The sequence below is a fragment of the Ochotona curzoniae genome, unplaced genomic scaffold (genome assembly GCF_017591425.1).
Source record: "Ochotona curzoniae isolate NIBS_2020 unplaced genomic scaffold, NIBS_Ocur_1.0 contig_2855, whole genome shotgun sequence".
In the NCBI taxonomy this organism is placed as follows: domain Eukaryota; kingdom Metazoa; phylum Chordata; class Mammalia; order Lagomorpha; family Ochotonidae; genus Ochotona; species Ochotona curzoniae.
Genome location: NW_024465615.1, coordinates 1,072,844 through 1,093,347, shown reverse-complemented (window position 1 = coordinate 1,093,347; position 20,504 = coordinate 1,072,844). Strand labels below are relative to the sequence as shown.

At 52.4% G+C, this 20,504-nt stretch overlaps 4 protein-coding genes across 4 annotated transcripts in view; 2 read left to right on the top strand and 2 right to left on the bottom strand.

The window, feature by feature from the left end:
• TESK2 (testis associated actin remodelling kinase 2) overlaps window positions 1-1,797 on the top strand; it is a 122,988-nt gene extending 121,191 nt beyond the window's left edge. Inside the window, exon 11 of the mRNA XM_040977742.1 lies at window positions 178-1,797. Within this exon, the coding sequence (XP_040833676.1) occupies window positions 178-905 (728 nt within the window). The 3' untranslated portion in view covers window positions 906-1,797. The remainder of the gene's footprint in view (window positions 1-177) is intronic.
• On the bottom strand, window positions 1,757-5,510 carry TOE1 (target of EGR1, exonuclease). The gene is made up of 8 exons (XM_040977743.1): window positions 5,398-5,510; window positions 4,189-4,331; window positions 4,060-4,100; window positions 3,804-3,900; window positions 3,515-3,673; window positions 3,046-3,305; window positions 2,692-2,851; window positions 1,757-2,619 (listed from the first exon to the last, which is right to left on the bottom strand). The coding sequence occupies exons 1-8, from the start codon at window positions 5,447-5,449 to the stop codon at window positions 1,999-2,001; spliced, it is 1,533 nt and encodes a 510-aa protein (XP_040833677.1). The 5' UTR covers window positions 5,450-5,510; the 3' UTR covers window positions 1,757-1,998.
• A 217-nt stretch (window positions 5,511-5,727) lies between these two features.
• MUTYH (mutY DNA glycosylase) lies at window positions 5,728-13,117 on the top strand. Its single transcript, XM_040977823.1, has 16 exons — window positions 5,728-5,816; window positions 8,487-8,607; window positions 9,740-9,930; window positions 10,023-10,062; window positions 10,171-10,244; window positions 10,385-10,426; window positions 10,510-10,581; window positions 10,658-10,771; window positions 10,857-10,954; window positions 11,038-11,182; window positions 11,260-11,323; window positions 11,479-11,670; window positions 11,762-11,898; window positions 11,982-12,134; window positions 12,299-12,340; window positions 12,943-13,117. The coding sequence occupies exons 1-16, from the start codon at window positions 5,772-5,774 to the stop codon at window positions 13,054-13,056; spliced, it is 1,644 nt and encodes a 547-aa protein (XP_040833757.1). The 5' UTR covers window positions 5,728-5,771; the 3' UTR covers window positions 13,057-13,117.
• An 898-nt stretch (window positions 13,118-14,015) lies between these two features.
• Window positions 14,016-15,173, bottom strand: HPDL (4-hydroxyphenylpyruvate dioxygenase like). The gene has a single exon (XM_040977815.1). It carries the CDS (start codon window positions 15,171-15,173, stop codon window positions 14,016-14,018), a length of 1,158 nt encoding a protein of 385 aa, XP_040833749.1.
• Between the last annotated feature and the right edge of the window lie 5,331 nt (window positions 15,174-20,504).

The window sequence follows — 20,504 nt, the reverse complement described above, 5'->3', positions numbered from 1 at the left end:
AAATAGGAGGGCAAGATGATGGAAAAAAGTAACTTACTTGCTGAAGTTGTCACTTGGCATATTGCTTTCCTTTTTTGTTTCCTCATTGACAACAGTACCTATTTTATTTTCCTGAGAGGTAACGCTTTGTGCTGCTGCTATTTGAGAGTAACCTAGACTTGACCCACTGTTCTTCAGGACTCCTGGACAAAGTACCTGGGGTAAAACGGCTGAGCTCACTGGATGACAAGATCCCTCACAAGTCGCCACGCCCAAGCCCTAAGCGTACCATCTGCCTGTCTCGGAGCCAATCAGACATCTTCTCCCATAAGCCTCCACATACAGTGAACGTCTTGGACCCCTATTACCGGCCACAACGAGATGGTGCTGCCCGCATCCCCAAAGTCAATCCATTCAGTGCTCGCCAGGACCTTATGGGTGGCAAGATCAAATTCTTTGCTCTGCCAAGCAAATCTGTCATCTCCCTGGTATTTGACCTGGATGCACCTGGGTCAGGTACCATGCCCCTAGCTGATTGGCAGGAACCCCTTGCTCCACCTGCTCGACGGTGGCGTTCTTTGCCCGGCTCACCTGAATTCTTGCATCAAGAAGCCTGTCCGTTTGTGGACCGAGACGAATCACTATCTGATGGGCCCCCTCCACGCCTCAGTAGTCTGAAGTACAGAGTAAGAGAGATCCCACCATTCCAGGCATCTGCCCCAACAGCTGCTTTGGCCTCTGAGGCCATGGACTGCTCCAATCCCCAGGAAGAAAATGGTTTTGGCCTTAGGCCCCAGGGGACAGGACCCTGCCCTGAATGTTCCTCTGAAGAGATGGAGGCAGAAGAGAGGCCGAGAAGCTTGGTTCCCAGCCCCCTCCGTGCCTCAGGCATGGGCCTTCAAACCCAGGGAGAGCAGGATGGATGAGGGGACTTAGACCCTGTCTACCTTGAGGATGGCCTTTCAGCTGAAGCTGTAGGACCTCCTTGGGGCCCAGCCTTGACCTCCTCCTGGAGCCCACAGATCAGCAGTGCTAGGCTAAGCCAGACTCAACTACTGAGCTCCCAGTACCAAAGGCTGTGGTAGGAGAAGGGAGCAAGCAGTGAGAGGTGTTGCAAGTTAGGGCCAACAGCTGATCCCAAGCCTCTGAAATCTAGCATGGATCTTTGGTGCCCACCTGATCCCCCAGTGCACTTCCCCAAATAGGACCAGGATTCCTAGTTCTATGTTGAGCTGGCAGGCAGCTATTACCCCACTTCACCCATCCCAGGTCTGTCTCTTGCACCTTCTTGGGACACATAACTACTGGATGGAACCAACAACTCACCAGGTAGCCATAAAGGGCGTGACTTTTTCTCAGATCTGAAGACTGGTGTGCTTCTTGCTAGTATGTTTAAGACACTTGAATAATTGCTGTTTGCACTTACTGCATGGTCAGACCACATCACTACATTTCTATGCAAGGGGAGGGCAAGGCAATGTGATGGTCGTGGCTCTTAGCTAACCTATTCAAAGATCTTTACCAGTTGATTAAACTATTTCTGTATTTATAAAGGAGTCTTAAATGTTCTGCCTCATGAGACTTTCAACCACCTGGTTGGGAGTGGGGCTGGATTTGTATGCCCTAGGGCCTACTCTATGTATCTGTCAACATGTGATACATACACCCAGTTGGTTAAATGGGTATACAGGGACTGATTTTTCTCCCTGCTATGGCTGGAGGTTCAGGAACAGTCTGTCCTCACAGAACCGCAATAAGAAATAACCAAAGAATGAAGTTGGTCAAATATTTTCATAACTTGTTTCTGTTGATTTTTTTTTTTTGTAAAACTTTCCCAAGACATTTTCAGATTTAAAAATAAAGTCGGTATTACAGGTGCTGGTCAGCCTCCTTACGTGTGTCCTTGGACTTCAGCCTTTATGGTAAAGAGCCAGAAGCAATGCAGCGCAGAGTGGGCACAGACACCTCTGTTCTACTTGCAGCTTCCCTTCCTGGATCCTGAATTAGGCAAAAGTCGGGTCAGCTGCTGCCCCAAGCTAGCTTCATCTTCAGGTTGTGGGCCTTGGAGGAACGGGAGAACTGGCTTTTGGCTACTGTGAGGGGTACAGCTTTGCCACTCAGATATACCTTGTTGTGACATTCAGGTAGCCAAGGTCCAGAGCTGCAGGGCTGGGGGCCCTGGCTCATGCCCACATAGGCCATTACATAACCAGTCATAAAAGCATCGAATCCAGCCCGATGCAATCCATCCCCAGGCACTGGATTAGGGCTGGTTTGATTCTCTGGCATTTCCAGGGGAGGCATATCAGCGGTTTCAGGCCTTGTTGCCTCCAGATCCATCTCCAAGTCAGTTTTGTGGTCTTGCTCAGAGCTGGGCTGGTCTCTAGTTTCATCCTCAGCCACTTTCTCCTCAATTTCCTCATTCTTGAGGCTTTCTCCACAGACCTGTTTTGTGGGAGGACCATTTTCAGCTTCTCCAGAAGTCTGTGTCCCAGACAGGCTCAACAAAGCTCTCTTCCGCTTTTCCTTACGCCGTCGCCGTCGCCGCTTCTCCTCCACTACAGCCTCATCAGTGTCAATGATACGGTCGATATCATGGGACCGGGGACACTGTGGTCCCAGGGAGCACCAGCCATAGGCCTGGAGATAAGAAAGAGGCTTAGAAAGGGCTTCCAGATGTGAAACCTCACCCGCCCCAGGACATGCTCTCACCGAGAAATTGTCACAGATGCTGGTGGGATGAGGATGATGGGTTGCAGGGGGCAGGCAGCAGCGGTAGTCGACGTGGGCCCTCATGCTGGAAGGATAGTTGCAGAACTCCAGGGTAAGGTGTGGGCCACCAGCTGTCCGCTGCTTCCCATTTTCCCGCTCACTGCCAACAGCATAAGAGGGTATTGGTCCGTTAACACAAGCTCCACAAGAGCAGGAGTTTTTGTTTTGTTCACTGCTTTTGTTCACTGTTTTTGCTGTGCACCTGGCAGGCACTCCATATATATCTTAAGTGAATGAAATAGGCTCAGATCATGTACCGCTTCCACCAAGCCGTTTCCCACAACCATTGCTCACCATTTCCGGAAGGCATATTCCAAATAGGAGGCCATGAAGCGGGTATGAAACTCAGCAGCGTATTTGGTATCATAAATGCCTGCGGGGAACATCTCACACAGGTCAGCCGTGAAGGTTCCCAGGTTGTCGGGCAGGTGTGCGTAGAAATTCTGGTAGAGGAACACCAAGTCTATGAGGCCGTTGTGTAGCACCAGAGGCCGCCGGGCCCGGATCAGCTCCAGGAACAGTGTCCGCACCGACTGACTCTGGCTCTCGTCACCCTAGGTGGAAAGAAAGGTCTCAGGGAAGGAAAACACACTCTACCAGTTCACTGCTACCAGTTTTTGTCATCAGCTGCCTTTCCCCAGCCCAGGAACTAGTGATTCTCCACATTCCTTAATAAGCAGATTGTCCCCAGGCAGCCAGCCTAGAGTTGGGAGAAGTGAAGGCACAGAAGACGGAGTGTAGGCTAGAGCAGCTGGAGGCCTACCTTGTCATTGCCTTTGTGGTAGGGGATACCCTGGGCGTACTGCCGGTTGAAGTTAAAGCCATGCTGTACCAGGAACTGCACAGACTTTGGCTCTATGACATATTCTTCCATGCACAGCAGGGTGAGATTGAACACTTGGGCCAAATAGCTGTGTTCACCCTGGAAGAGAAAGAGGGTCTGCCATGTCAAGGTTCAAGGGGAAAGAAATTATGCTCAGTGTTCCCCAGGATCTCACACTCTCCTCCCCTTAAAGACACTGACCTGAGACAGAAGTGAGATCAGTTCGTACCTTGTCTGGCTGCTGCTTAAAACAGGCGAGGCCCAAGGACAGGATAGAACGGGTCCTGGCAGCATGACACACGGCCTTGTAACGTTCCTCGATGCACCTTAGGGATGGGTTTGGCATAGCTATGGCTAGGACTTGGCTTCTTGAAGGACACACACTATCTAGGATTGTGTCCACACCTCCAAGCCCTACCCCCAACTCCAGGGATGAATTCTACCCTTCTTGCCAGGGTCTAAGAAACAACAGAGCTTATACTTACTGGTTCAGTAAACTCTTTCTGTCCCCAAGCCCACTCAGTTCCTAGGGGTGGGTAAAGGGAGGGTTGTGATGGACCCCCTCACATCAACCCATTCACAACCACCTGCCCTCCCCATTTCCCAATTCTCACCGTGTCTACAGCCACAAAGCTAGATGTCTTAATGGCCAGCAGGAGGGATGGCCACATCTCCTTGAAGTTGTCACTTTGTACATCGACCACAGGAACCTGGACTACTACCTCCTCTCCAGATTTTGTGCTGTTGCTGGCACCACCTGGGGGAGACAGTAATGGCCACTTCTCCTCTGGCAACTGTGCCAATGAGAACAGACACTAAGCAAGGCCGCAGGGTAGGGGTGAAGGGGTAGTTTCCAGTGATGGCTTTTCTCTCAGGCCTCGTATTCCTATTGTTCGCTACACAGGCCTTACTTAGAATGGCTGGCACCCTAAATTTGAAGAGAGGTCACCCGGGTTTTCCAGTGGATTTATATGACCCTTTGGGAAAATTACTTCCCCCTCAGTGTCAGCAAGAAAGGAAGGGTGGACTAGGTGACTTTTGAGGTTCCTTCTCCCAAACCCTGCAGGAAGTTTTCGTATTGGCTAGAAGATTTCAGCTTTTTTGAGACCATCCAGGCCTGCTGAGGTCTTGGCCACACCTTCAAGTGGGCGGCGCCAGCATTGCCCACCCATTTTTCTAACTAATTAAGAGACCACCAATGGGGAACATCTTACCTGTAGGCTCCCGCCCAACAAGGAGGGGTCAAGGAAGGCTTAAAATCCCAAGACCCTTCCTTAAACCTTTGGTGTCTGTCTCTCCCTCCTCTTTCGAGAGGTAACCCACCTTCCGGTTTTCTCTCCCTTTCCTGCTCACCTGGTCCCTTCGCAAATAAAGTTTTCTGTTTGCAACAGACTCCCGGCTTTTTATTTCTATTCTAAGCTGAGGAAAGAACCCACCAGGCATTTCTGGTAACATTTTTCATATTTCACAAGGCTGCAAAGCCAGAAGCCCAAAACCTGATAACGCCACAAACAGAAGTCCCAATATATTCTACTTCGTCTAGACCACAGCGTTCAGCGCAGGCGCCGACTCCCAACCAACTAGCAACAGCTTTGAGCTGCAGACTACATTTCCCAGCACACCTCACTACCCCCTGATTACACTGCCAACACGCCAGGACCTAACAGGCAAGCCGCGGTGCACACTGGGATTTGTAGTCTCCTTGTGGCAGCCTCAGGAAGGGATATGCTCTGGAAGCCTGAAGTCTATCTCTATAGGGTTAAGAACGTGAGGCCTTCCCCTCCCTGGAGCGCATAGGCTTCGGCCCCTGGGAAGCCGCTCACCGTTAGAGGCCGCCGGAGCCGAATCTGCGCCATCGTGGTCGCTGGCGGCCATGACGCCGCACTTCCCTCGTCGGAGTTGTAGGAGCGCTCCCAGACTTCCGCTTCGTCTCCTGGCGCGACACGGGCTGCCGGGGGCGGGGCGGAGGTCTCGCCCAGGTGATCAACGGGTCGGACTTCCGTTCAGAGCTCCCGGGTCTGGCGTCGGGAGGAGGGGTAGGGAGAGTGGGCCCGGCGCGCGCTGAGAGCCTATTGGCTGGAGCGGTCGGCTCGTGGCCTGATTGGCAGGAGCCACGCCCCCTAGAGTGCGCGGGGGAGCCGGGCGCGGGAGAAACAATCAAAGCTAATCATGTCTCCTGCCTCAGCACGACGGTAGAATGGGACCACAGAATCGGGCTGTCTTCCTCAGCGCGGCGCGAGGGGTGAGGTGCGCGGAGGCAGGCTTCTCAGGGGCGCGGCCAGGATTTAAGAGAAGGGCTGCTGGGGTCGGGTGAATTCCGAGAGCAAGGGTAGCTCTCCCGGTCCTGGAAGTGAAAGTGGCGGGGAGCCGGACGCAGGATGAGGCTGCAGAAGGGGTGCAGCGACCGACACAGTTAGTGAACCGGCAAGGACTGGCCCCAAACAGCAAAGCCCTTCTCCCCGCACTCCCCCTCCCCTGCAGCTTACAAGATACTTTGTCATTGTGCTCGACCTGCCTTCTCCTTTACCCTTCTTCCACCGTGCACCGTAAACCCTCACTCCGCTTATAACCCAGGAGCTCGTATTTAACCTTGCCAAACCCCGCTGCTTAGGGCCTTCGCACTAACTCTTGGTATGTCATTGCCACAGGTGTCCACGTGCCCCATTCTAACGGTCTAACTCGTCGGTCAGATTTCCCTTTAATAAGGTGAACCTGGCCATGTTCTGTGCGTGTGCAACATTTCTGCTCTCTACCTCTGCACCTGCTCTGCTTGTTCCTTCCATGCTTCTAACCGTGCTATGTAAACTCGCTTCCTGTGTGTGTTATTCTTGGTGCTGCCGTTAGAATGTAGGCTTTGTGAGTACTGCAGCCCTTGCTCTCTTACTTACTGGAGTTTTCCAGCCACTGAAAACTGCTTGATTACATAGTAAACACCTTGTAAATATTTGTTCAAGGATTTAAGGGCAGGTGCTGGAGACTTCAAGTAAGGAAGTAGCATGATCGTATCTTGCATAAGTCACCTTGCTCTCTGGAGAATGGATTGTAAATTCTCGAATGTATTAGCAAAGGAAGTTTGTGAAGGGGAGAGCAGTGGCTCATGGTTGGAAGGGACTGCAGTAGCAGAAGCCTCAGAATAAGGTTGCATTCCTCCTATAAAAGGGAAAAGAAGGAGAGAAGTTTGCATATTCATTTATTCTTTATTTTTTCCCCCTGAAGGAAGAAGCAAGTGGAAATGAGGTGATAGAGTTTGAAGCAGGCTTAGGAGGGATGCCACAGGGTATAGAGTGTGGGTTCTGGCGGCTGGCACAATGATTCAACTGGCTAGTCCTCCGTCTTTAAGGGCAACATCCCATATGGACACCAGTTCATATCCCGGCCGTTCTACTTCCCATTCAGCTCCTTGCTTGTGGAGCCTTGGGATCCTGCGCCTGCGTGGGAGACCCAGAAGAAGCTCCTGGCTCCTGGCTTCAGATTGGCTCAGCTCCAGCTGTTGCAGCCATTTGGGGAGTGAACCAGCAGGTGGAAGATTTTTCTCTCTGTCTCTCCTTCTCTCTACAAGTCTGCCTTCCCAAAAGCTTTATTATTATTATTAAGTACAAGTTCTGGAGGTGTGCATTGTGATATGGCAAGTTCAGGATCATGCCATAGTGGAGTGCCAGTGAAGTTCTCACCATTCTGTTTCCAGTCCAGTTTCCTGTTAATTCACCTGGGGAAGCAGTATATTATGTTCCAAAGTATCCAGGTACTTGATTCCTACCTGCAGGCATTTGGGCCTGAACCAGCAAATGAAAGATTGCTTTCTGGGTTTAAGAGAAAAAAAATTACTTAATCTCTACAAACTTCACATTCCCCTTACCACAGGGTGGTAATACTCTGCCATTGAGTTCTCAGGAGATTGAGTGAAAGTCCAGTGAAGCATTTGACAGGGTCTGGCATGGAGTGGGCTCTCAGAGTTTTAGCTGCTTTTAGTCATTAAGAAATGACAGCTGAAGAATGGAACAGTAAGGACCAGCTGGATGCATTTTTTCATCACTAATAATTGACCAGAGATGGTTTACTAGATCAGAAAAGATTAGGTATAAGAACAACTCATCTGTATGCCCTACTGATTAGCCATCTGCTCACAGGCAAATCTTTTCTCTCTGATCTCCAGCATCGAGTTCCTGTGAAATGAAGATCATCAGACTGAGTGACCATGAAAGGCTGTTTTACATCTCTAATGAGAGAAGCTTTTCACCCACCTTGCATACCGCCGGACACATCTAAACAGCCCCTTTGCCCACACAGTGACAACAAGCATCAGTGAACCACAGGCTCCCAGACAGGAGGACTTGGTCCTTGACCCATCCCAGCCTTGGCCTCTTCCATCTTGGATGTCTGGGGCTGTACTCACACAGGTTCCTGTAAGGTTGTTTGGTCATTCTCTGAACCAGTCAAGAGCAGACTCATAGGCATCCTGAGAGCTTGAGAAGAACTGGACGTGGTACATGGTGTAGGCAGGCAGGCAGAAGTGTCACTGAATGGTCCCACGGTTTAGCTTCCTTGTGACTAGTTTGGCTGGGTCAGTCTTTGCTGCCTCCCTGCCTCCCCCTTTTGTTTTTAATTTATTTACTTGAATGGGCAGAGTTACAGAGAAAATGACAGAAATCTTCCATCTGCTGTTTCACCTCCCAAATGGCTGCACTGGCCTGGGCTGTGCCAGGCCAAAGCCAGAAACTTCATCCAGATTTCTTATCTGTGTGTCAGAGACCCAGATACTCAGGCCATCTTCTTCTGCCTTCCCAGGCACGTTACAAGGGCGCTGGATTTGAAATGGGGCAGCCTGGACTTGAACCGTGTTCATATGGGGTATCAGCATCACAGGTAGCAGCCTAACCTGCTCTGTCAACAAAACTGCATCTTTCTGTTTTAGGTCATCATGAGGAAGCCACGAGGAGCTGTGGGAGGTGGCCACAGGAAGCAGACAGCTTGCAAGAAGCGACGAGAACAACACTCCCTCAATAGCAGCCAGACCAAACCTTCTGCCCCTGATGGTGAGGAACTCGGCCCTAGCCAGAGACTCAGGGGGCCAGTTTCATCAGCTGTGAAAGGGGCAGCCTTGGGCTGGGAAGGGATCATAAATTGTGTTGGGGCTTTGAGAGACTGGGGCTGGAAGCATGGCATTGAGTGAAGCCACTGTTTGCAATGCCAGCATTCCATATCAGGCTGTTGATTCAAGTCTCAGCTACTCTGCTTCTGATCCAGCTCCCTGCTAACCCACCTGGGGAAGCAGTGATGATAGTCTGAATGCTTGGATCCCTACTACCCATGGGGTGGTACCCAAGTGGAGTTCTGGGCTGATGTGGTCAACTGGGGTGTGAACCAGCTGATTAAAGATCTCTCTGTCTCTCCATTTCTCCCCCTCCCTCCGCTTTCTCCTCCCTTTTACTTGTTTCTTCTCTCTTCCCTTACTCTGACTTTCATGGCATTGAGGAATTGATTAAGGGCCTGATTCTTTTTTTTAACAAGATTTATTTATTTTTATTGGGAAGGCAGATATATAGAGAGGAAGAGAGACAGAGAGGAAGATCTTCTGTCTGATGGTGGCCGCAATGGCTGGAGCTGAGCCAATCTGAAGCCAGGAGCCAGGAGCTTCTTCAAGGTCTCCTATGCGGGTGCAGGGTCCCAAGGATTTGGGCTGTCCTCGACTGCTTTCCCAGGCCACAAGCAGGGAACTGGATCAGAAGCGGGACCGCGGGGATTAGAACCAGCGCTCATATGGGTTCCCAGTGCTGTCAAGGGGAGGACTTTAACCGCTAGCCTATCACACCGGGCCCTAAGGGCCTAATTCTGATTCCATAGCTTTGTGACCATCAACAGTTGCTGTGAATGGATGCTTTCTTAGCAGTGAAATGGAGCAGTGGTCTGCATTGCTTTTCTCCAGCACATGTTTATAAACCCGGGAGTGCTTTATGAACAGGAAAGCCCTGCACATGTTTGTATTAGACCTGGTGGAAACCCTTGGGTTTTAGTTATGAGCCAGGCAGGCCACCAGGAGGAAATGTAGATTGGCCAAGGCTGCATACAACTTGAGAACTCTGGTGTGACTATAGCTCCAAAGGTTGGGGAAGCCCTCGTTGGGAGCACCTTGCCACAGGCTGCTGTGTCTGTGTCCCTGTTTCACAACCTGCAAGGGGAGAATCTCTGAGTGTCCTGAGGCCCTGACAGGCCCAGCTGGACAGCATGAAGAGGCCATGTCGCAGACTTCCATCTCCCCGCACCACCAATTCAAAGACCCAGCTGAAGTCCTAGCCTTCCGTGGGAACCTGCTGACCTGGTACGACCGAGAGAAGCGGGACCTGCCCTGGAGAAGACTGGTAGGCAGGGAAGAGAAGGAGACGGTGGTATGGAGGGAGACTGGTCCCTACCTACTTCCTCATTAACTGTCTATCTTGGGTTGCATTGACAGGCAGAGGCTGAGGTGGACCTGGACAGGCGGGCATATGCTGGTCAGTACAACTGAAAGCAGGGGTACCTTGCCTGCCTTGGCCTCAGCTTGGGGGACTTCGGGCAGCACACAGGGCAGCAGCACCCTCATGCCAACTCCTCTTCCCTAGTGTGGGTCTCTGAGGTCATGCTGCAGCAGACTCAGGTTGCCACGGTGATCAGCTACTATACGCGATGGATGCAGGTGACTCCTGGGAAGGAAGGGGAGGGTCAGGGGTCGGCCCTTCCCTGCCATGAGTGTTAGCAAGGGGTGGATATGAAGAACGCTTCCTCTACCTTGCTCGCCCATGACCTCATCTCTTTTTGCCTGACTCGGGGCTGCAGAAGTGGCCAACACTGCAGGACCTGGCCAGTGCATCCCTGGAGGTGAGAGGTACGCGAGGGCAGGGGGAGTGGGAACCGCTGAGGGACTGAACACTGACCTTGTGGACTGTTGGCCTTGCCTTCAGGAGGTGAACCAGCTCTGGGCCGGCCTGGGCTACTATTCTCGGGGCAGGAGGCTACAGGAGGGAGCTCGGAAGGTAAGGGAATTGTGGGGAGGTGGAACTCCCTGGGCCTTGCGTCCATGGTAACCTGGAGCTTTCCTATCTTGAGCAGGTGGTGGAGGAACTCGGGGGCCACATGCCACGAACGGCAGAGACACTGCAGCAGCTCCTTCCAGGTGTGGGGCGCTACACAGCTGGGGCCATAGCTTCCATTGCCTTTGGCCAGGTGAGCCGGCAGCCCACGCCCGCTTTGCATGTGTGCATCCTCCTTCCTCCCAGCTCAGGCTGACTCCTAGGCTACTCTGTGCCAGGCAACCGGTGTGGTGGATGGGAATGTGGTGCGGGTGCTGTGCCGTGTCCGAGCCATTGGTGCTGACCCCAGTAGCACTCCTGTTTCCCAACAGCTCTGGTAGGCTATCGGGTGAGTGACAGGGGAGATTGGGAGGGACAGTGGCATACAGGCTTTGGCTCAGTGATGTTCATTTCTTGTAGGAGCTTTGCCCAGCAGCTGGTGGACCCAGTACGGCCAGGGGACTTCAACCAAGCAGCCATGGAGCTGGGGGCCACAGTGTGCACCCCGCAGCGCCCACTCTGCAACAGGTGCCCTGTGCAGCACCTGTGTCAGGCACACCAAAGGGTGAGCCTGCTGGGGAAGAGGAAGGCAGAGGTACTTGGGAGCACCCCCTTGACCACCCCCTACCATTTGACTCTCAGGTGGAGCAAGAGCAGCTGTGTGCTTCACCAAGGCTGCCAGGCAGCCCTGAGATAGAGGAGTGTGGTAAGTGCCAGCCCCAGTTGTTCCCAGTGCCCAGGGAGATGCCTGTGGAGGCCTCATTCCAGGGCTGCCTAGAAGCTAAATACGATTCCAAAGTTGGGCCAAGGCTTGTCCTCTGGGACCATCCTGACTGGGGCTGGGGAATCTCTTGTTTCCAGCTGTCAACACTGGACAGTGCCAGCTGTGCCTGCCTCCTTCAGAACCCTGGGACCCGACCCTGGGAGTGACCAACTTTCCCCGAAAGGCCAGCCGCAGGCCCCCCAGAGAGGAGTGTTCTGCCACCTGTGTCATAGAGCAGCCCAAGGCCCTCGGGGGTGGCCGCATGCTGCTGGTCCAGAGGCCGCACTCGGGTATCCACATGCTGGGTATGGAGGGCGGTAGGGAGGAAAGGAGGAGTCAGCAGCTGAAGCCCAGTGCCCATCTGGCTGTCCTGCCTCTCAGGTCTGCTGGCCGGACTGTGGGAATTCCCATCTGTGACCCTGGAGCCCTCAGGGCAGCATCCGCGCCAGGCACTGCTACAGGAACTGCAGAGCTGGGCTGGGCCCCTCCCTGCCGCTTGCCTCCGGCACCTCGGGAAGGTGAGTGAGCTGTGGAAGGGCAGGAATGCTGGCTCACCGGGCTGTAGCCACAGGCTGATTCCAGCCCTTGGCCCTCCACACAGGTGGTCCACACCTTCTCTCACATCAAGCTGACATATCAAGTGTACGGCCTAACCCTGGACAGCGATACTCTGGCAACCACCACACCACCTGGCGCCCGCTGGCTCACCCGGGAGGAGTTTTGCACCGCAGCCGTCTCCACAGCCATGAAAAAGGCACCAGTTTTAATCATCTTTGTTGTACTTTTTCTGTTGCTAACCACATGCTAAACAGAAGGGGAAAAAAAAGGCATATTTTAAACCAGAGTGCCAGGGGGTTGCGGGGTAGGGGTGCAGAACACAGTGTGAGCCCTGTCCTCTCCTACTCTCTTCTTGGCTAGGTTTTCCGTGTATATGAAAGTCAGAAGCCAGGCACCCGCCAGGTAAGTCACCTGGCCTTCCCAGGCCTGCGTCTCCTCCCAGGCCTGCGTCTCCAAGCACTTTGTCAGTGGTGAATGTTCTCCAGGTTTCCCTGAGTCGGGAGGGAAAGTTCTTGGTCTGGGTATTTTCACGGTGTAAGGTCTGGGAACAGGAGCATGTTGATGAGGACAGTACAGCTCCCAGTGCATGAGCTGCTTGTGATTGGTCTTCTGGAGTAGAGGTGGGCAGCCATTCATTCTGTCTAGGAGACTGCAGACAGGATGATCTTTCCAGACCCCAAAGTGAGGTGGAGACAGGTGGGACACAGTGCAGTGTGCAATGCTCACCGGGCAGCAAGTAGTTGGTTTAGCTGGAGGGGCCCGTCCTGGTGTGGATACCAGGCCACTGAAGCATTTTGGGTGGGAAAAAGAGGGCTCAGAGTTGCATTTTTGGAGGATGTTCTTGGGCTGCCTTTGGCAAACTTGGTTAAAAGGGGTGGACACTGGAGGCAGGTTAAAAGCTCTCTGCCATTTCAGGCTAGCCTAAGCTACGTTGGTAGCATGGGGGGTGGGGAGAGGGGATTCTGCTGCCCCTGCCTCAGCACCTCCCCTTGGCTTCTGCACAGGGCTCCAAAAGGTCCCTCGTGTCCACTCCACTCAGCCAGAAGAGGCCCAGCAAGGGCCAGCAGGTCCTGGATGGTTTCCTCAGGCCACATCGCCTCAACAGTGCAGCCCCGTGATGCCTCTGGAAGCCCCGCCCCCCGAATGCTGTTGTTGAAATAAATAAAGTGCCTTTTTAAAGAAAAGCCATTAAGAGTTTTGCACCCTCTCCATTGCCCTCTCATGCTTGGTTCTGACTTCCCTTGGCTCCATGCCCATCCAGCCCTCAGCAGATGGGGGTGGGGGGTGGAGAAGAGAGGGTGAGCACCTGCCAATGGCTGACACATGACACCCTCAGTCCACAAGGTTGGATTTGATTGGAGCAGTGGCATCACCCTAGAGCAGATGGTTTGGCTTAGCTCTGGCCGAGCCCTGTGGTTGCTTCCTGGAAGAGGGGAAACGCAGGGTTTCTGACTTAAGTTCCTTAAATACTATATTGTTTATTTAGGAATGTAGTATACACAGTGATACAAAAAAGGGTTACTCATAAGGTGTGGGAAGGAAGTGGATCAGAAAGGCTGCTCCAAAAGTATTGGTTCAAGCCCAGTATGGTAGCCAAGCAGCTAAAGTCCTCACCTTCCATGCCTGGGATCCCATATGGGTACCTGATGGCTCTGCTTCCCATCCAACTTCCTGCTTGTAGGCTGGAAAAGCAGTTGAGGACAGGCCAAAGCTTTGGCACCCTGTACCTGCATGGGAGATCCAGAAGAAGCTCTTGGCTCCTGGCTTCAGGTCAGCTCAGCTCCAGCTGTTGTGGCCACTTGGGGAGTGAATCATTGGACAGAAGATCTTCCCTCTCTGTCTTTCCTTCTCTGTATATCTGACTTTCCAATAAAAATAAATCTAAAAAAAAGTATTGAATCTATTTTGTACTATATACTTCTTTATATCATGAATCTGTATTAGATATGGGCTGTGCAAAAACAGTTTTACATTTAAAAAAACAAAAATCCCACCTCTTTGGAACCCAGGGAGAGTCTCTCAACTTCTGGTCCCTCTTGAGACAGAAGCCACACCTGGCCCGTGCTGGCACAGCTGTTCACTCTCCTGGCCTTGGGTATGTGTGCTCTGGCCCCCCGCAGTTGTCCTGGACCTTGGCAGCTTGTTCCTGCACAGACTGCCACAAGGCCCTGATGTTGCCCTGGCCAAAGCCTGTGGCACCCTGCCTCTGAATCAGCTCCAGGAAGAAGGTGTCCTCCGCAAACAGGGACTTGCTGAAGACCTGCAGTAGGAACTTGCCCTCGTGGCCATCCAGGAGGATTCCTTGTTGGGCCAGAAGACTAGGCACCTGTCCCGCAGCTACGATTTGTTCCTCTTTGCCTGGCTGCTGGTAGTAGGCCTTAGGAGGAGTCAGGAGCTGTCCCCCAGCCACTGTCACTCCCTTGGCGGCCTCCATGATGTTTGGCGTGTACAGCCCCACATGTTGCAGGCCAGGTCCCCTGTGCCGGGCCAAGAACTGCTCCACCTGGTCCTGCCTGCTGGTGGCCCCCTGTAGGGACTCAGCAAGCACGAGGGTAGGGACGGCGCTGGGGCCCGGTGGGGTCTGCAGGGCCGTGAGTCGCAAGCCCCCGCATCCGGACTCTGCTCTAACCTCAAGTCCCAGCTCTGGGTCCTCACCTGCGCTCAGTGGCAAGTGGCGAAACCCCAGGCAGTCACAGAACCAGCGGAAAAGTCTGGGGGAACTGCCAGCAATACAAGCCAAGGTGAGGTGGTCAACGTGGCTGACCCAGCCCGGGCCTGGCGCAGAGGGCACTGGCTCGAAGCCAGGCAGGAAGGGTCCACGATAGTCGGCACGCTCCAGCAAGGTCAGGCTGAGATTACCGGCAGGTGAGCGCACCACAGCGTAGGTAGCAGTTCCCTTGGCATCCCGCACGCTCACAGGAGGCACTGGCAAGCTGCAGCCCCTAGCGGCCAGCGCCCGGGAGGCGGCGCGGGCATCCTCCACGTCGAAGCACAGGTTTGTGGCGCTGGGCACAGCGTGGTGCGGGTCCAGCCCGTACAGCGGTTCTCCGGGTCCTGTGCCCTGATTAACCAGAAAAACGGCATCGCCACCGCGCAGAGCCAGCTGCCGCCAGCCATTTGCCTCCCGCAGCGCAAGGGGCTGGAAGCCGAACAGGCTCTGCAGGTCCCGGGCGAGGGGCTGCCCGGCAGGCACGTGGAAGGCGATGTGGCACAGTCTGCGGACGAGCGCCGCCATGGACGGCCGGGAGGTGACCTGTCCTTTCCGTCTCGGGTCGCTCCTTTGTCGCCTGGCACTTTGGGACTCTCAGTCCCAGGCTGGTCGTCGCAAGCCGGGCGTACGCTGGAGTCTATAGATCTGTCTCCCAGGAGTGTTTCTCGCTCTGGTCCGGATTAAAGTTTCAGACCACCCCCTTCTGGGCTGGTGATTCTCCCAGCAGCACCACCCCAACCTGCAGCCGTCTGCCAGTACAACCCAGACTTGAGAGAACCACGTGGAGTCCGCGCTGGGGCAGGGGAGAGGAGGCGGAGCCCCTGGTTCCGCCTTGAGTCCCAACCCTGTCGCCACGAATCTGCAAAGACGCCAGCTGGCTCCTCCTCAGAGTTTTCGTCTAGGGTTGCACCCTTGAGGAGATCACAGTTGCGGCTTTCATTGGGTGCCAAGCACCAGGCTGTCATTCAAGTCCCAACTCAGCCAAGAGGCCAGCTGGGTTGTGGGAGGAGCCTGAGTTCTCCTTCAAGCACAGGCTGCCTTAGCAGTTCCCTGTATTTCCTTGCAATTTGGAATTTATACCTTTAATGTTCCTTAAAAACAAAACAAAAAAGATGTATCTATTTAGAAGCCAAAGAGGAAGGAAGAGGCAGGGTTCTTCCATTGGATGGCTCACTTTCCAAACGGCCACCACAGCTAGGGATGGGCCAAGCCTAAGCCAGGGTCAAGGCGCTGCATCCACATCTCCCATGTGGGTACAGGGGCCCAACAATTGGGGCATCTTCCCAGGTGCTTTAACAGAGAACTGGATCAGAAAAGGAACAGCCATATGGGATGCTGGTGTCACAGTGGAGGTGGCTTAACAAGCTATGCCACAATGTTGGCCTCTAATGTTACTTTAGTATTAAAGGAGAGGAAGGAAGAAAAATACACAAGGGATTGGGCATTGTGGCCTCGAGGGTAAAGCCACTGCCTGCAGCTTTGTGTTCGCATGCAGTACCTGGATGAAGCTCCTGGCTCCTAGCTTCCTCCTGGTTCAACCCTGACTTTTGCAGCCATTTGAAGAGAACGCCACCTGATGAAAGGTCTCTCCTTCCCTCTCTTTAACTTTCAAATAAATAAATCTTTTTACAAAGCACATTAAAATGTTTCAAGTTACAGATTTTGACTCTCTCTGAGATGGTCTAAAGAAATTGATATTATGGGAAGACTGACCATTGAATTGGTTCTTACACAACTTTTTTTAAAAAAATTTTTTCTTTGCACATCTTTCTTTTCATCTAAGCTGCACCTGTCTCTTCAATTTCACCTCTTACTCCTTTGTCCCAAGCAGAATTTGGAGAAGAAACTGGTGTTTGGGGTCCTGGGAGGAAGAACTGCCCTGGTGTCATCTGCCCATCCTTGCACTTTGACCTTTCCTAACAGGGCACCAGGAAAGAGATTTCTGGGGGCCCCTTCTGTTCCTCTAACCCAGGACTGTGTGAGAACCTCAGATTGGGCAGGGACTTTTTGAGACTTCAGTTGGGTGGCCTTTTAAGGGTTAGGGCAGGGCATCAGAGAAGGGCAAGCTGCCCTAGCTTCATGAGAATGTGAGCCAAACGCTCAGAGGAGCAAGGGAACATGCTGCTGGGGAGGCATGTGGGACTGGTGCCAGGCCTTCGGGCACTGCTGGACTTCTTGGCCAGGCAGTCTGGTCAGTTTCACAGGCAAAGAGCAGAAGGCTGTCACCTAACAGGGCTTAGAAGAGGCCTGGCTGGGTGCCAGGTCTGTAGCCAGTACTAGCCAGTACAGAAACTGGACAGGACCGTTACTGGGATGGCTATGACTTGGTCAGCTGTGGGGACAAGGGCAGACAAAGCAGAAAGGCCACAAAGCCACCAAGAGGAACTACAATAGGAGCGGCAACAGCAGGTACAGTAGGGTTGTTCCTAGCGCCAAGCAGAGAAAATGCTTTGGTAGATCTTTGGAGAAAGAACCTTGGATGCAAGGCTGGGGTTGAAAGGGTCCATGGCCTGATGGGTGGGCAGCTCTAGAGATGCCAGATTTCTGGCACAGCCACAGGGACTTCCAATCACGTGCCACAGGTACCACTGGAGAAGCACTCTGGCCCTTCACTTAACATCTGTTCCAGAAGGGCAGGGTAAACTCTCTGGAGACTAAGCGGAGGCTATGGGAAAGATGATGAGTGACACTGCTTGATTCTGACCCAGCGGATACCGAGCATCCTGACGGCCAGACTCCACTTCCAGCAGCTCTGCTGGCATCCAGGGCTCTTGTTTCCTTTCAGTCAGGACCAGGGTACTCTGATCCTGGCGGCAGCTATTGGTGCACAGGGCAGAGCACAGATCAAGACTTAAGTGAAGGGTGCGGCGCCACGATTCGGTGGGTAAATCCTCACTCTGCAAGTGCTAGCATACCGTATGGGCTCCAGTTTGTGTCCCGGCTGCTCTTCGTTGCAGCCATTTGAGTAGTGAACCAGTGGAGGAAGATCTTTCTCTATGCTTCTCTTCGTAAAAGTGATATGCCTTTCAAGCAAAAATAAATAAACCTAAAACAAAAAAAAAAAAGAATAAGAAGATCTAGGTGAACAGAATAACAGTGACCGGTGCAGGACCGAGTGGCGGCTCTGTTGGAGGCTCTCTGTCCCTTGGGCCTTCCACCATGGTTACGTCGTCAGGTGGGGGTGGCTGAGGAGCCCACGTCGTGGAGCCGCATTCCTTTCCAGCTGGCTCAGCTAAAGGTTGGCGGCGAGCAGAGGAATTCTCGGCTTGCTCGGAAATCCTAAACCTCTTGCTCCCTTATCCCACAGATACACAGCTCGCCCCTCTCTCCCCTCAGGGCCCCCAAGCTCTCTCACGTGGCCACCTCGCAGAGACGCCCCGGAAGTTCTCACTTTTCAGTCCCTCCCCTCGGGACCGCCCACTTTCTGGCTGTCCCTAAGAGAATAACTCGGAAGTCCGTCCTTCCTGGCCCGTCTCGGCCCACCTCCCTCCTCGGCCTTCCCTCAGTGAGGGGGCGGTCCCGGAAGCTCCCCCCCCCTCTTGCTTTTTCATTCCCATTGGCTTTCCCTCAGTGAGGGGGCGGTCCCGGTAGCTCCCGCCCCTCTTGCTCTCCTCCCCATTGGCTTTCCCTCAGTGAGGGGGCGGTCCCGGAAGCTCCTCCCTCAGTGAGGAAACTCCCGCCTCTCTTGATCTCCGCCTTACTGACTTTCTCTCAGGGAGGGAGAAATGTAGAAGCTCTGCCACTTCCCGGCCTCTCTTCCTGAGACGGAGGTCTCCTGGCTTGTGGTGGACTTGACGTTTTAGAAGTGACCAAGACAGTCTTACGGAGAAGATATTTAAAATGTGTGTTATGAGGTAAAAGATGTACGATATAGTATGTACTGTCTTCACAGCAGCTCCCAGTTTTCCCCTTCCTCCAGCCTTGGATACCCACTACTCTTTCTGCCCGTTAGATTTTGAATACTAAAGCAGAATCGCACAATGCCTGTGCTTTTATTTATTTTTTTTTAAATGACTGGCTTGTTCCATTTAGCATGAATAATGCCCTAGAGTGTGTCAGAATTTTAACGTGTCTTTGAGTGCATGAAGTGACACTGGTGAGCTCAGTGAAGCCTAGGGAACGAGTTCTCAGGAGACTAAGGAGCAAGTGCGAAAAGCCCCTGCAAAGGAAGGGTGTTGTTGTGTGAGATGCAATACCCAGTGCACGTGGAGGGAGGGAGGGGGAGAATAGCTATGATGCACCAGTCGGATGCATTAGGACCTTGACTTAGCCTGATGAGCTAGGAAGGTGCTGGAAAGTTCTGAGACCTGTAACATGATCAGACTCTGAGCCACCCTGGCTGCTGTGATAATGGGCGGGAGGGGAGTGAGGACATTTTGCCTCTAACAGTTTCTGGAAAACTAGGGAAGGACCTTTAAATTGAGACCAGAAGGTTGAGTAGGAATTAACACGATGAGTGACGTGTTTATTGTTGGGAGGTGTTAGGAGGGCATAGAGACATGTGTTCTTGGTGAAGAACAAGGCTTATACGAAGGCCTGGAGACTTAATTAGCAATTGTGGGTCGCTACAGAGTTTCACTCCTCACCCTCAGCAGAGCCCTGTTCAGATCATTGGGGGCACTTGCTAGATACAGAAGAGCATCAGGAGCCATCGGTTGGTATTGGTTTCCATTTCTTGTTATCAGACCCAGAATCTACTGCAGCACTGTTTTCAGTTCCTGGAAAGGAAGAATTCTCCTTGGGTAAGACCATGTTGGGGGCTCTGAAGGAAATGGGAAAGAAACCAAATTAGGCCTAGTCTTGGACTTTCAAAACAACTTGAGCCAAAATAACCCTTTTTCCTTCATAGATAACCCGTGTCAGATATTTCACAAAATGATGAGAGAGTCCCCAGTACATCTACCTGGGCTTTTTTTTTTTTTTTTTGAGATTTATTTTATTTTTGTTGGAAACTCAGATATGCAGAAAAAAGGAGATGCAGATAAGCAGAAAAAAAGGAGATACAGAGAGAAAGATCTTCCATCTGCTGGTTCACACCCCAAGTAACCACAATGGACTACTGCTTTCCCAAGCCACAAGCAAGGAGCTGAATGGGAAGTGAAGCAGCTGGGATATGGACCAATGACCATATGAGATCCTGGTGGATACAAGGCAAGAATTTAGCCACTAGGCTATTGTACTGAGTTCTCCCAGGATTTTTTTAATGGCTACATAAATCCTGTTGTGTGACTATATTGAAATTAATTTAAGCAGCCCTATAGAACAGGCAGATTGTGCACTATTTTAGGTCATAAAATGTTATAGTAAACATAGTTTTTAAAAAATATTTATCTGTTTTATTGGGAAAGTCATATTTGCAGAGAGGAGAGACAGAAAGATCTTGCATCTGCACGTTCATTCCCCAAGTGGCTGCATTGGCCAGAGCTGAGCCAATCCAAAGCTACAGAAACTTCTTCCGGATCTCCCAGGCAGTGCAGGGTCCCAAGGCTTTGAGCCTTCCTCTGCTGCTTTCCCAGGCCACAAACAGGGTGCTGGATGGCAAGTGGAGCAGCCAGGACACAAACTGACATCCATGTGGGATCCCAGTACATGCAAGGCAAAGACTTTAGCCACTAGGCTAGTCCACTGGGCCAATGTCCTTTTCTTAAGTCTTTGTACACAAACATATAAAGCACATTCATAGGATGGTTTCTTTTTTTTTTTTTAAGATTTATTTATTTTTATTACAAAGTCAGATATACAGAGGAGGAGAGACAGAGAGGAAGATCTTCTGTCCAGTGATTCACTCCCCAAGTGACCGCAATGGCCAGTACTGCATGGATCTGAAGCCGGGAACCAGGAACTTCCTCCAGATCT